Source organism: Vidua chalybeata, chromosome 11 (genome assembly GCF_026979565.1).
Source record: "Vidua chalybeata isolate OUT-0048 chromosome 11, bVidCha1 merged haplotype, whole genome shotgun sequence".
Classification (NCBI taxonomy): domain Eukaryota; kingdom Metazoa; phylum Chordata; class Aves; order Passeriformes; family Viduidae; genus Vidua; species Vidua chalybeata.
Genome location: NC_071540.1, coordinates 21261539 through 21277483, shown reverse-complemented (window position 1 = coordinate 21277483; position 15945 = coordinate 21261539). Strand labels below are relative to the sequence as shown.

The following is a 15945-nucleotide window of genomic DNA, read 5'->3' as shown; positions in this document are numbered from 1 at the left end:
CATAAAAGCTGTCAGCCAGTCTGCAAGGGTTGCCAGAAACACGTGGGGAGAAGAAGCTTTGCCTGAGGGTCTTGCAGAATAATCTCCTTGTGCTCTCCTAGTCTCCAGCCACTGGAGTCAGGAAGAATGGCAAACTTCACAAAAGTGTTTTAAAGAAAACCATAAGAACCTAAGATTTATTTTTTATTATAACTCTGAATCTTACCATATTCTTCAGCTGCATAAAATCCTAAAGGTTAATTTTAAACTGGGGGAGAAAAATACTCCTGTTTATTAGCTTTGGTCTTGAGTTTTGAGTTGCATCAAGTGCTTTTCTACTTCTGGATATAACAAAGACCAAATAGGAATCTCTCATTTTTGTATTTTTGTGCACTAACAATCTTTCAAGCAAGCTCCAGTTGTTTTGGCAGCTTACAGCATGATTTATCTGTGCAGAGAATTCTCCTGTTCAGTGGGACATAGGTTCTGCTGCAAATTCTTTTAGAGGAATTGCAGGATAAGCAATGGAGATCAGTATCTGATCCAATCTGCACTGTGGTAGTTAAAACAGGGACAGAAAAACAACATTGTTTTGCACTTTGAAACCTGTTTCTAATCAGCTGAGCTACTCCTATGGGGTCAAATAAAAATGATTAGCTTATTAAAAGCATAGTTTTGCTATTTAATAAGCAAAAATGATTGAAAATTCTGTTCCAGATCCTGATAATTTTAGTGTTTCTAGTTAAGCCTACAAAATTGCATTCATTATTAGTGTCTAGATTCATTAACAATTCAATTTATAGATATTAATGCTTATAATGCATGGTTCACTTGCCAAAACTTGAAGAGAAATTGTTTCAATTAGCTTTCATGGATCATGGATCCTACCGGCTGGGTATTTTTAGACAAAAGATACAAACACATCCCCAAGCAATGCTAATGCACAGCTGGGATCTGTAGGGAAGGTCAGCTAATGGTTTAAAAGGAAAACCAGTAAATAAATTTTACATAGAACTGTGGGACAGGAACAGAATCAATCAAATATTTGCAGCTCACACCCCTCCCCTTTAAAACACCACAATTCCCTGGGCTGGATTTTTAAAAATAAGCTATAAAATATAAGCTAGTGACTGGGTTAAGGGATATTTGTCAGGCTGTGATGAAGCATGCCAGGTATGCATGGTCCCAAGGCAAACTGCTTCCTTCTCATTTTCATTCAAACTACATAATTAAAGTCAGCAACAATGCACCACTGTAGCCATTTGAGAGGATTGTAGCCAGGGAGAAAACTGCGATCAACACTTTATCTTCTTTCTTTAGGTCTGCTACACTCAGGGAGAACAACCCAAAATCTACACGAACAAATTTGTGCTACACCTGCATACTAAAACCCGGCAAGAGGACAGAAGGGAACACTGAGTAGCTGGCCAGGTGGCAGGGTGAGGGACAACGTGCCCACCACGGTCCCAGTGAAAACAGGAGGTCACCAGTGTCACACGGATGCCACAGCAGGAGCCCAGGGGCCACGCAGCCAGGATCACTCGGGTCCACGGCCTGGAGCTCATCAGGAAAAAAAAGTCACTAGAAATTGTTGGCCTTTGATATTGCCAGTATTGGATTACCGTTCCTTCCTCTGCTGAGCACTGGAAACAGCAGTTGGAAAGTGCTGGGATTTAGTGGATGGTCTCCTGGGGTACGTGTGGTGTTCCTGAAGTCAGGGCAAGTCCCCACAGACTGAGCCAACTGGCTGTTTCTGCTTCCTGAGACCTGGCACGACAATGTCAGCTGAGCTGAAGTCCACACCTGTTCACAGCACCACTGCTTCCCTCCCATCTGCACATCTGTCTCCAAGACTCAAAGAAAATTGGTATTTCTGCAAACTACTTCAGTTTGTGGCTCTCCCTGCTAAGAACAAGGGATATATTCCAGGGATATTGAAGATGCTCAGTATTTACCCAAGCAGCCTAACCAACCACTCTTCCAAAAAGCTGGTCTTTGTTTCAGAGGTGTCTATACAAATCCATCCAGTGATTTCTTTTGAGTTAGCTGATTTTTGGAGAGCAGAGGTCTGGAGGGTGCTGACCACAGAGGTGTCTCACAGGCATCTCACTGCTGGGCTTGAGCATATCATTTATTTTTAGGACAGTAGTCAGGCCCCACTAAATTCTTTGCTAGTGACATGACAGCATGTGCTCAGCTGGAATTTCTCTGCAGAGAAAACCAATTAAGAAAAAGATTTAGAGAAGTAACACCAGCCTTAAAGTTCGCTGGAGCCCAGTCTGCAGAGCAGCAGCATTAGCATGGACCCACTGCCACTCAAGGCAGTTTTGGGGCCAGCAAACTCGTAGGTACATCTTGATTCAATTAAGGCAAAACCAAATGATTAATCTCCCAGTTTTACTTTATCCTAAATTTGGTACCAGAAAACAGCTCTATTCATGCTTATACTTTGGCAAAGCAGACAGGACGAGGAAGCCACATGGCCACTTACATTTACACTAGGTCTATTGCAGGCCTCAGAATTAATACAGAAAAGTCATCTAAACAAATGTTTTTAATGACATGATGCATCCTCAACTGCACCAAGCAATAAGGAACATAAGCTCACAGACCTTAACATGCACTATCCATGTTCCCAAATTCATTAATTCAAGACTACAGCTGGAACAGTATTTGAAAATAGTCAACTCATTTAATAGGAAAAAATGCCTCAGAAGCCTATCAGGGATGCAGTGGCAAAGGGAGCCTGACTGCCAGCAGCTGTGGGCAGCCTCCAGGTCATTAGCAGCACCACAGTACTGGTCAAAACCAACACTCATTTGGTTTCAAAAGCCCAGAGCCCTGACTTACTTTGCCATGGAGAAGAAAGAACAAACAGATTCCAGCCATGAGAAAATGCTGTCCTTTACCTCTCTCACTTCCCACAAACATGCTTCCAGACCTTTCCTACCAGCCTCTGAACACGCTGGCTATCGTGCTGACTGCGCAGAGCCACAGCACAGCCCGGGCTGGAAGGGACCTCGGTAGGCCTTTCCTTTTCCTGGGAAAAGGAGCCCAGAGAAGTTTATCTCACACTGTTCAGAAGCATCTTGAAACCTTCCAGTAGTAGAGACACCACCACATCCCTGGGGGTGTAGTGGCTGTGCCTACCCCTAAGGACACCCACATCTGAACTCCAGTGATGGGCAGGTAAAGATTGAAATCTGGCACATTAGGACTAGCTCCTATATTTAGGGTATTGAACATCAGTGACACCACGCTAAGTCCACCTGGAAATCATGTAAATGGATAATTAGGTTCAGAAAGGAAAAGGACTCTCTACTGCTGGGTTTTGTTTAGGTTCAACATTTTAACAGTTTTATAGGTTTTGCAGTCATATAGCCAGATCAATGCTGAAAACACAAGAAGAAGATTCCTCTAAGTTCTTATTTTTTTGACTATTTCTTTTCCTCCCACCACATGAGCAATTCAATAAAGTGAAGTTGTTTTTGGCAAAGAGTACTTTTCACCAAGAACTGCTTAAATGCTTTTCTTGAGCTGTTTCCGTTTGTCTTTTCTAAATTCAGTGATTGGTTTTACAACCACCAAACTTCTGCAGCTTTAACTCTAAGGTTACATATTCCTCCCCTCTTTAACAAACTCCACTTAGTTATTATCAATAACTAAGTTGTTTTTTGCATTTTATTTTTTTGCAGGAGCTGCCTGCACAGGGCAGTGGTTAGAGGCAGGAGGCTGACATGGTGAGAGGATGATGGAAAAAGAACAGCAGATATGGATTAGGCATAGAGTAAATTAAATAGTAGGACACAGGCAAGACTGACAGACAGAAATGTTAATAGGCACAAGCCAAAAAACACCTCCCTTTATTTTCTTTACCACCAATTAAGTGTGCCCTCTTTTTCCCAGAAGCCTTCAGCTTTCCATTGTACTGCCTGTTGTGACATCCTTAAAGTGATCTTTGGGTCACTGACCCTTCTCAAGGGCCTGCAGCTCCCATGATGATGACAAGCTGGAGGAGGAATTGTAGTCGGGTGTGTTGTCAGCACATGAGAGCAGCAAGGCACACATGAGTTGCAGTCATTGACTTGAGATGTCAGATATTTGGCACAACACTCCGACTGCCCCACCACCTGAGAGCAGTTTCTGCAGGAAGCAGGTTCATTCCTCCCTGGGCTGGTGGACAACAAGGCTCCAGATCATGAGACAAAACAGGTGATGAAAATGAACGGGAAAAGGAGGAGGATGATTCTAGAAAAGGCTGTGAGAGTATCAGATAAGCTGTTATGAGACAAGAAAGTTATTGTGCTCAGGAGCTACTTGTAACTTTATATCTGTCCTTCAAGAGAATTCCTGTGGTGAGCTCAGCAGGTCCCATCCCCAGATTGTATGCATTTTGAAAAACAGAGTGGGATGCTCCAAATATCCTCACAGGAAAGGTCAATTTGGGTTTGGAAAAAAAAAAATTGCTTGCAAGATTTTCATCTTAGCAAAGCTTTGATTCATACATGAACAGAAATTCCAAGTTTTATCTTGTCACAGAGACTGGAAGTTTGCTGCTTGCTGGGAAAAAAAGCTCCAGTAAAAAACCCAACCCTGTTTCCCTCAAAAACAAAACAAAGAAACCTCTAAAAACAAGCCCCTCCAGCCTCCCCTCAAAAAATAAAACACAAAAAAACCCCAAAAAAAAACCACACAAAAAAAAAAAAAAACCACAAAAAAAACCAAACCAAAACAAAACAAAAACCCCCCACAAATCCACCAAAAAAAAGAGAGACAGTTATTTGTGGCAGGAATGCCTGCCTGGTTTAACGCCCTCTGTGCCCTCCTCTCACCAGCCCAGCCCAGCCCAGCGCTGGAGGCAGGCTCTGTGCTGGTATTTGAACTCAGCCAAAGGAAGCCACTTCCTCATTAAGACATACCCAAATATGGCAATAACATGGAGAGCCAAAAGTAGTAACAGATTTATTATTACCACTATGTGGAAATAATGTTTTTTCGCTGTTACTCAATCCAGTTAATTATCCATGCAAAGTAAAGTTATTCCTGGCAGCCACATAGGCAGAGCTGACTTGGTAATGGCTGGGGATGGAATGGTTGTTATGCAGGAGGAGAAACTAAATAGTTCAGTAAATTAGTCCAAATAGATACACACTAGGATTGGCCTTTAGAGATTCAAAATACTGAATTCAATGCTTTTAGGCTTATCATACTTTTTATTTAATAGAGAAGTGTCTGATCTGGGACTGCATCATCTCCCAAAGACTCTACAAAGTGGTAATTTTTCAGCATGCCCTGAGGGTAACAGGAAGAATTAGAGAAAGCTTCAAACCATCCAGCTCCCACAAGCATCCTGCATCCTGGACTTTCACTAGAGCAACAATGCACAGCCCTTAAGGAGCGTTGGTGGTTCCTGAGTACTTGGAAGGGTGTTACAAAGCACACCACCAAAGCTTCAGTGGTGTCTGATGTTGTTGAAGGGAGTAAAAGGCTGAGAGTGCAGCACCATCTCTGTCACCAGCCTCAGCACAGCTCAGCCTGAAGCACCCTGTACCCTGGCTCTCAAGGCAGGCACTCTGGAACCTGCACTGTTCTGTTCTGGAGGCACTCTGCCTGCACTGGGAGCTTATTTGCCCTAAGAAATATCCCCACAATCAAGTTTTACCTTGTGGGAAAAAAGCAAACAATAAAAAACCAACACCAAACACAAAATGCCACATTCTCTTTGACAATGGGAAAGAGGACAAAAAAAAAAAAAAACAAAAAAAAAATGAAGCCATAGAGAGGAAAACCCCCAAAACCTACAGAAAACAAGAGCTGAAAGTGAAGAAAACCAGAGAATTTATTAAAAAAAAAATATTTGAACTGTCCACAGGCACACTGATTGTATAAACACTAAACAACAGGAACATAAATGAACACTATGGGAAAAGAAACTGCTGACATTTTTACTGCAGGAAGGACAGACCACCAAGAACAGCCTGACTCAAACATCCAGTGTTGGTTCCCACACCAGAGCTGTTTGTGTTGGCTTCAGCACCCAGTTCCAAGCAGAACAGTAAGAACATGCATTCTGCTGATGTTTGAATAACCCCTGCCAATAAATTGATACCCCAGCAGCCGGGCCGTAGGAGATGGGGTGAGATAAATAAGTGTAAGAGAGCAAGAAAGTAAAATGAAAAGACACTCAGCACTCCTTCCAGCATCAGTGTTCAGTGGGAGCTCTTTCCGTTTCCCCTCTTTAAAATGGATAATTTCTTCCCCCGGTCCAGGAAAAGCATAACCCAAAAGGGCATTGCTGAGCATATGTAATGTACATGCAAGGGAGACACGGCTGCCCCAGAAACAGAGATTCCACAGATGGTAGCCCAGAGGACAGCCTAAATAAAGGTCTGGGAGACACTTTCTGAAGAAGAGCCACATAAATCCCATGTAGGCAATTCCAGCTGTTGGCTGGACCACTGCCCAGCAGCCTCCTGCATTCACCTGGCCAGCAGGGTGGCCCAGACCCTGCTTGCACAGGTGCCCGCACAGGGCACTCCCAACCAACAGCTCCAAACCAGTGCCACTGTCGCTCCTCAAATTGCCCAGGGAGCAAACCTGCGGAAAACACGAATGGAGTTGGTCACAAAAAATTTTATTACATTTCTTCCTAGAAAATACTGTTCCCTTCTCCCAGAAGGAAGTCACTTAATATGGAGGACAAAACTGACTTCTGACTACTCTTTTTCAGATACCTTAATTCTTTTCCTTCTCACACAGAGCACTGGTTTGGTACATAAGCTCATCAGGATGTGTGCACACCATGCCACATATGCAAAAAAATTCAGAGTGAATAATTAAAAATACAGTAAATTTATAATTGTTTAAAACTGCCATGCTCCAGTATAGCCTATTTCCTGAAGAGATTCCATCCTTTCCCTATTTTCAGCCTTTTAAAGACTCTTAATATTAAATGGAACTCTGTACCTTTAGTTGTCATTTTCCATCTTGCACAAGTAAACCTTTCCCACAGTATCTTAAAGTTATAAATAAAACACCCAACTATTTTCTTTTTCCCACAGATGAGAACATTAAAACATTGACATTTTAATCTGATACAAGAATGAGTTGTGTCAGCACACTGCTTCCAGCTACAACAACAGAAAACCCAAGTTTAATTAAAGACAGAGTGGAGAAGCTGCATGGTGGTGTCTGAACCACGGATGTACAGCAGATCTTTGCTTGCTGACCAATTTTGGGCTCAGGTTCCTCTCTGGGCAACTGCTGGTCAGGTAAAATATGATTGAAAAGGAAGGAGAGGAAGGACAAAAACCAAACGTATTTTCTCAGATAGGAGATGCAAAAGGTGAGACCACATACCTGAGATTTACATACATCACAAATCTTACCCAGAAAACAGTAACAGCATGGCATAAAGAGGCCTAACACAAATGTGCACCAGGGGCCACTCACAGCCACATTGGCTCTGCAGCTTTGAAACTGGGGCTGAAGAACATGCACCTTCAAGACTCACGCCCACGTGTGCTTAGCCTGTGCCTGCTCATAGTTCCCAAATAACCCCTTACAGCAGCACTGGGACTCCTCACAAGAAGGACTTCCCACAGGTGATAGCCCTCAGCAGCCCTTGGGCACTTCTGTTGCCAAATCAGGAAACTAACTTTTATTTTTCAGTCTTAGAAGTGGTATCTAAATGAATGCAGACTTGTTCTGCATGTGATACCTGCCAAGAGCCATCAGAATTCTTCTTCCAAACTGAAAATGTGGTAACCTTGCAGTCTTCCTTCTCACTAGGAAAGCCCAAACACAGAGCCAGTCTCTAGGGTTTCATTACATCACCGAACCAGAGGAGGGGTGTCTTATCATTTGTTTAATAATGGACATGACAAAACCACTACAAATAGGAAGATCAAGGGAGCAAGATAAAGTATTTACTGCAGTAAAAGTGAGGCTTATAATTTCTAAAGAGTTAATTTTGTTAGCATTTCACATCTGATGTTCCTCTCCATCTGATGTAACTAGAAGTCTCTTAGCAATGTGCCTCTTGATTCTCTTTAAATATGTCCATCCACAGTCTTGTCACTCACTGGCTGGAGAGGAAAATTCCTGTGTTTGATCTTGCTCTCTCACAAATTCAGTTCCAATGCAAAAGGTTAGTGCAGGCTAGCTGATATCCCTAAGGCAGGAGACAAGGCAAAGGGAATAAAGTGAGCTGTGTAAACAGGAACAAACTGGAAAGTGGATATACAAAAAAAAACAGAAGAAAAAGTACAGTATCACAGTTACCAGTTGCAGATCTCAAGTTTTGGAAGATGCAGCCATGAGTGCCGTGGATGTATCAGACAGTACCACCTCTCCCATTTGCACACATACCATGCACCAACATAGGCACCTGATGAACAGGAAGCAAAAATTACCTGTTCATGGGGCACCTTTTAGAGCCTGGGGAAATAAAAAAAAAAAAAAAAAAAAAAAAAAAAAAAAAAAAAGTCCACAGATCCAAGCAGAGCCTCAGAGCCTTCAGGAGTTCTTTCAGAGGATCTGAAGCAGGATTTCACCAGGCAGCTGTAGCTCATTAGATCCACCACAGAGCGTGAAAGCCACTTGCCAATTGTGTCGTAGACTATTCCTCATGCCAGTCTCCTAGAGGACAGCCCTGACAAAGCCTGCAGGGAACACACCAGGCTGGGCTCCGAGGGAACAGCCAGGCACGCAGCTGGACATCCTGTGCTGAATGAGCTGCGAGGGCAGTGATGGCCCAGCTTCCACCCCCCGAGATCAGGGCTTCCTCTGGATTACAAATGGACACTCAGTCTTGGAAATAAAACTAAGCTGGCACATGCATGATAACCATGCACCTGGCAGAAGCTATTTCCCCTTGACGCTTGTTAATCTGCAGGTGACAACAAAATAAAATCATTCTGGGACCAGCCAAATAAAAAGGATCTCTCACTATCCAGTGGTCAGGTTAATCAGAACTACTAAGATGCTGCTCCACAATAAATACAAGATTAAGGTAAGCAAAAAGAGAACTTAGAAAATAGTAGTTTTGCTCCTTTCATTTAACTTCTGCACAAATAAAAACCAAAATAAATTCTTTTAACCACAGTACATAACTGGATGGGCTTGCCTCCCCTGAGCATTGGGCTGGCAGATATTGCAGATGTGTGTACAGCATCAGGGCTCAAACACATCATCGCCTTTAGCTGGTTGCAATAGTCTAAGGCACTCTAATAGCTGTTCTCGTCTGCCTTCACTTCCCTGTTCCCTTTTAGTGCCTGTGTGGAACTCTGACAGTCCCAAGCAGTGTCGTGCTCTGGTCACACATAACGGGCATGGCACCATCTCATGGAGCAGGAACACGCCAGGATCCGAGACCTTCCCACCACGTACCACAGCCAGTAAATGTCCAGGTTCCACCCCCAGCACCCCAGCTCTGACATCCCATCTGCAGCAGTGCCTGGCAAGAATTGTCACAAACCCAGATTAACTCTAATGATTTCTCCATTATTGTCTGTTAATCAAAAAACATCACCCCAAAGCCTCCAGACACTGGCATAGACTCTGAAACAATGAAGAAGACTTCACAGAAAGCATTCTCTCCACATCCCCAAGAATCAATAATCCACTTGGTACAGTTCACTTGGATTCTATTTTTAAAACTGTTTTTACAGATTACCAGAGACAACAGTTTTCCTTCCTAACGTATACCTTAGAGAAGAGCTTGTAGAAAGTAGTAAAAAACTACTATGAATATACAGCAAATAGCACAAACTAATCAAATTATATTTTTATTAATTCCTTAGCATTCCAGAGAAGCAGCAGCTAATATTTGATAGAGGACATATACTGCAACAAGCACAGTCTTGTGCTAAGAGCAGAGCTGGTTTTTCTGCAGTGTTTTGCTCTCACTCATATGCTCTATGCCAAGGGCCGGCACCACAGCCAGAAACAGTTGTCACAGCTGAGAAGCACCAGTGTCCTCCTGGCATAGGAAAGTATTTTACAAAAACCTTCAAGAATCTGATGTCAAGATACTTTACGTGACCCTGTAGACTCTTCATTAAAAAGCCAAACTCTACAGCACAGAAATGAGTAGGATTGCTGCTCTTGTATGACTGCATTTCAAAGAGAACCCTTTTCAAGAGGGTATCAGAAAAAAGACATTTAATAGCAAATTTTATGAGAGAAGGATAAAACCCAGGTAGTTCAACAGTTCCTGAAATCCCAGTGGTGGTCAATAAATCGACTTCTGCTTCACATTATATGAAGAGGCTGTACTTAGCAAATCACTGTGTAAGCTGCCTCAATAACAGCAATCCTGCTATCAAGTTTACTTGCAATGAGTCCAACAAAGAAATTAATTTCTTAGATGACAAGAAAAGGTTATCTAGAACTGGGAAAACACATGAGACAAAGATTTCCACTAATAAAACAAAAATCAGACTCAGAGCTGAATTTGAAGCTATTTTTTCTCTGAAATATTTGAAATCCCTGTAGCCCAAACACCACAGCTACAAAGAAAACATCCTGCAAACTGCCCTGCTAAAAACACAAGGAGAGCAGAACAAGCCACAGCTCTTTTCAGTACATGAGTTACTCCCTCAGCTCCATGCATGCTGTTCCGCAAGCGAGGCCCAGAACAAGAAAATATACTGCAACCCAAGTTCTAGACTTAAAAACAAACCTCACTTTGAGCTACCAGCTGATTTATTCCCCAAAACTTCAGTACAATATAATTTCCAGAATTCAGAACATGCTCTTTTCCCAAGTACAAAAGTGTTTCTCATGACTCCAGTAAGTAACAAAACACACCTTCCTGGTGTCATCTTACTGATTTTTTTGATCTGTTTATTCCCAAGACATTCCAGAGGTATCAATCACCCATCTTATTTTCCAGTTATCAATTTTTTTCATAACTATTTCCACAAAAGGGCACCACTTTCCTCTATGCTACCCTTTATTCCTCTCACTGTAATACACACCCTCCTGTTATTGCTCTCATTTCATAATCTTCATACTTGTCTATGCACATCAAGCGAGCAAACTGACCTGATTTATCCACATGCCCACAGGAAGTCAGCCAAAAACATGAGACAACACAGAGGTCTGATTTTGAAGGTCGTTATATAAAAAAGTGGATTCCCCATCTCTACTGCCCAAAGATCTGCTCCCAGCAGTTCTTACAGCAACTCAATCCATCCCACATCCAGGAACTCTATGATCACATCACACAACTGGCATCTGTGCTGGATGGCTTGGTGACAATACTGCATTAGCAGAATCAATTTCTGTAGATTTGGGGCTAGTTGTAAAAGATTGTTGAATTTCTCTACTTCACAGCTGCAAAGATTAACATCAAATTTTAATTGATTCCAAACCAAAGTCATGCAATTCACCTGAAATAATAACAGAAAGATATTTAGACCATCAGCTTCTGTCCAACATCCATTTAACCCTAGCTGCCCAAACCAGCCACAAGTCACAATCACCTCTAGTGCTCTTGTTGTGGCTGGTTAAGCAGGGGACCTGAAGGAACGTCTGAAAAGGATTCCTGCAAGTCCCACAGGAAGACAGATGACTCTGCTAGGACAGTTATATCTCGAGTGAGTGGCTTGAAGTAGGTCATATGGGGAAGAGTTAAGATCTAGGTTTCAATTTTCATGGTGATTAGAAGAGCTTGTCTGAGAAGCTGTTTGAACCATTAATGCTAACTTTTGGTATTCTTTGGAAAACAGGCTATTTGAGAGGACAGAGAGAAACAATAACCAGGGGGGTGGTTTTGTTGGGGCAGTGTTGTGTTGGGTTTTCTTCAGATTTGGTGACATGAGTAGCTACAATTTTGTCCGTATGACACTGATGGCAACAGAATGGCCAATACAAGACTCTGGCTAGAAAAAAAATGAGAGGGTAATATAGCATTAGTGACATGAATTTTCAGAAAACATATTCTTGCACAAGTGTAGTTTTTAATTAAATGCTTATTGCTAATTAATAGCACAGATATAGCAGGTTTTGTATGACAGCTGACTTGATGCAAAATGACATTTGATTAAGAAAATCAAAATCAACATGACACATCAAGTGGGCTAGAGAGTGATAGGCTTCAGAATGTAATTGCAGATAAGGCCAAATACTAAATAAATGTTTCCAGCTTACAGCAATTAAATATCAACACAAAAGAGAACAGTTTTTTTTATCCCACCCTCAAGAGCTTGACCCTATGTTATGTAGTGGTTTTGTCTATGCTCTGAAAAAAAAAAAAAAAGCACAAGATGATTACTGAACAAATTTACAGATTAGAGCGATGAAAACAAGGATCAGTGGTAGAAAGCAATTTAGTTTGCCAGACAAAGAAGACTGAAACAAAGATCCCCATTTTTAATATAGCTAAATGTAAGAAAACATGCCTAAGCCCCACTTCCAGGCTGGCAGCCTCTCTTGAAAGCAGGCACTCTGAAAGGTCACTGTAGAAAAACATTTGTAGGGAGCTTCAAGGGAGATATTGTGGGTAAATAGGACCATGGAGATAATTTTGCTTTCATATTTCCTCCAAAGCTAAAACTACACAAGTGAGGCTTCAGAAAACAGTTGATAGCAGCTGGTGACAGAAAGTCACACAATTTAAAAAAAAAAAAAAAAAAAACCACAAAAAACCCAACCACTCCCCTAGAAAGCTGCCAAAAGTTTGATTGAAACAGAAGGAAGTATTTGGGCATCTCATGCCTTCCTTGAAGGTCCAAATGGACAAAATTCAGGTATCTGAGAGACAGTTAGGAAGCAAGTAAGACAGATGCCAATTCTACTCACAGTTCTCTGAGCAAAATCCTCATGTGCCAAATACAAGGATTCAAGCTCTCCTGCTTCTTCCTCTCATACCTTGCCTTTGCAGAGCATTAACATTTATGGCCTTAAAGGGAGCTACTCACACACGGTAAAATGAAACATTTTGCTTTCTTCAGCAATTAAATCCCACTGCTGCATGTCACAGCTTTTTTCACCTGAAGTATAGAAGTGCCAGGTAATACAGTGTCCTCACTCACCTGTTACAAAACCTCTCAGCAAGCATTCTGCAATCCCCCAGCAGGTGACAATCCCATGACTGGACATGGCCCATACCAACTGCACCCGGAATATCTGCTGCTTTGGTCTGGTCATGAATATATAGAGAGGAAGAAAAAGCCTAGAGAACAATTTATCCTGGATCTCTTTACTTCAAAACTCACATCACTATTCTTGGCTCTTTCAGTTTATCCCTTCACCTTTATATAAAATTGTATTTAGAACATCACACGCAGCTGAACAACTGAAAGCCTGAAACACAAAAGCTCAAGAAACATACATACGAAGTGCACGAGGACACGCAAGAGTGTGTCAGAGCTGAGGAATTGCAGCCCTACCTCCCAGTTCCCTGCCTGGGGCTCTCAAGCTCCCACCTGACAGCACCTGTCATCCGTGTTGAACAGTGCAGCTGTGATTCTGGCCACGATCAAGTCAGGTACAACACTCACCCAGCAGCTGTGATTAATCAAGAGCTCTGACACAAGATCTTTTAACCACACTAAAGAGAGATTTCTGCCACAAGAAGCATTACACCACAGGACCACCTTAGACACCTCCAAGCCCAGTTTCTCCCAGCAGAGCCCACCTGCCCATGAGCCAGGACCCAGCTGCAGTGGAGAGATTTCTGGTTTCCCTACCTGCCACCTGCCTCCTTCCAACATCAATGCATAGCTTCAAATTCCAAAGGGACATGCAAAAGAAAGCTGGAGGGACAGAGAGAATCAATGTCAAAACAAACAAATAGCTTTCAAGTGATTTGGGACTCTAAAAATAAGGGGTTGTATTTTTAGCCTGTATACAAGCAGCTCTAGGTGCTTTTCCTTTGTCCCCATGACAGTAGGTAAGTGAACACACCTGCCTCACCTCACACCCTGCTGATGGTAAACACAAGGTCTTGCATTCAGGTTACAACGTGGAGTTACTTCAGAGCAACCCTGTGCCAAAATAGCACATTTCTGAGGGTTGCAAAGGTATTCAATAAAAAGCTTTTAAAGGCATATTTTTAAACTTGCAGCAGGAAAGCTTTTCTGTGTCAAGACAGTAATTCTTTTAACAGCATTGATCAAAATGTCATTCTTTTATGAGTGTACAATACCTTTTAATGGCATACAACAAACCATTAGGGTTCTACACCTCCATGCAGCACAGAGCTTACTGGAAAATCAGCAACACTGGCCAAAAGATAGCCACTGGGTTTTATGCCTCTCATAAGGCAGAGTTTCTTCCATTCTCTGCTGCACCCAAATACCCACAAGTGAAGTGACCTCAAAAAATTAAGTCAAACTTCTCGCCACTTTCACCAGAGCTTTTTTCCCACATATTTTCCCCAGAAAATGCCTCTCATAAACACAACAAATATTCTGGCTCTCCAAAGTGGGATTTTATCGCCAGGGTTTATTCTGGCTCTTTTTTTTCTTCACCAGTGATCACACTTACCCTAAGACAGAGCTGACTGAGGAATTGGAGGGGGTTGAATTGAACAAAATGTTTGATTTTCAGAAATGGGATGAAGTGCCACCTGCCCTTTCCTAACACTGAAGTCTGGGGCAGAATCCATCTACAAATCATCTACTTCTTTTTAAGTGCTCCAACCCTTCAAAGGGTGAGAGCACTGGTGATTGCATTTGCTCTGCTTGAATGGAAGACCAGCATGGGCTTTCTGTATGCGTTCAGCACTTTACAGCCCGATTTTAGTTACAAATATCAACAGGAAAGGGAATGATTTCCATCAACCCACATTCAAGGTTTTTCCTGTCAAGGGCAAGAGAATATTTATGGGATATTTATAATCATCACTGTTAACTGAGCAATGGCAGCAGCAAAAGAGTTGTATTTCACTCTTTGAAATACTTCTGAATAATAGCAAGATCTCAGCTGTTTCTGGAAGTGTAAAGCCATCAGTATAAACAAATGAAAAAAACAATTCCCAATAAAACACAAGGTAAAACTATAAATCAAAGTCAGGAAAACTGAGTACAAAAAGGAGACAGAAAAATATGAGGGTCTAAAATCAAAATCTGGAGTGAAATTCATTTCAGATAAGAAAAGTTTGAGAGGCTGCTTGTCTCTTACATGCTCAGAAGCAGCTCTGTGCCTCTGACTTCCAGTTACAAGATGTGGCTGTAAGTTTTCTCAGTACCATCTAAAATTTAAAAATCGAAGTTAATTTTTTTCTTTATGACAATTATTATAAGCATACACAAATTCAATTCAAACAGGACCATTTACACTCCAAAAGATGTCATTGTCTCAGTCAGAATGTCACAAAGCCAATGATACATCTTCCCAACATTCATTATTAAACATATGGTCAGACACAGAGCGGTCACCCTCCAAAAATGAGGACTGTGCCACATGATCCGACTAATAACCCAGACCAAAACCTGGTCAGAGTCACAAGTTCATAGTTATCAGGGAATGACTTCTCACTATCACATACCAGGAGAGTTCAGAGTTGCTCCTTCATGGTTGTTGTAGTCGAGAGAGCAAACAAACATTCAAGCATATGTTTGGGATTTTTTAAACAAACAGGTGATTTTCTAGGTTATCCAAAGTATATCAACGAAACCCCCTGCATTTTACAATAGCAACCAATTTCTTGTTGACCTACAGTACTTTCTGTGCAATAAGCATTGTGGCAGCATAGAAGAGCTGTTCCTCTCTTTCCCCCCCCCCATACAGCTTGATTCAATAAAAACAATTCTTTATTTCTTTATCTCATCAATGATGTGGAAATAAACTGAGGTCTTAAATTAAGGAGGTCTAACAGGACCAACACAAGCAGGAACCCGACTCACTGAGCACTTCAGGACCTACCAACTCAGTATTTCACTTTAAATCTCCACCCCTGAAGGCTTTTAATAACAGGTTTGGTGTGGTTTGTCAGAAACTACAGAGATGCATTCG

General features: G+C 41.9%; 1 protein-coding gene across 2 annotated transcripts in view; it reads right to left on the bottom strand.

Annotated features, from left to right (window-relative positions):
- The window catches only part of LOC128793409 (uncharacterized), a 78357-nt gene that overhangs the window by 61901 nt on the left and 511 nt on the right, over positions 1–15945 (bottom strand). Inside the window, exons 2-3 of one of the 2 annotated variants that reach the window (XM_053952558.1) lie at positions 15112–15181; positions 13677–13742 (exon numbers count right to left, since the gene is read on the bottom strand). The exons of the other annotated variant lie outside the window; for it this stretch is intronic. Coding sequence (XP_053808533.1) covers positions 13677–13731 — 55 coding nt within the window. The 5' untranslated portion in view covers positions 13732–13742; positions 15112–15181. The remainder of the gene's footprint in view (positions 1–13676; positions 13743–15111; positions 15182–15945) is intronic. 2 annotated transcript variants of the gene reach the window in all.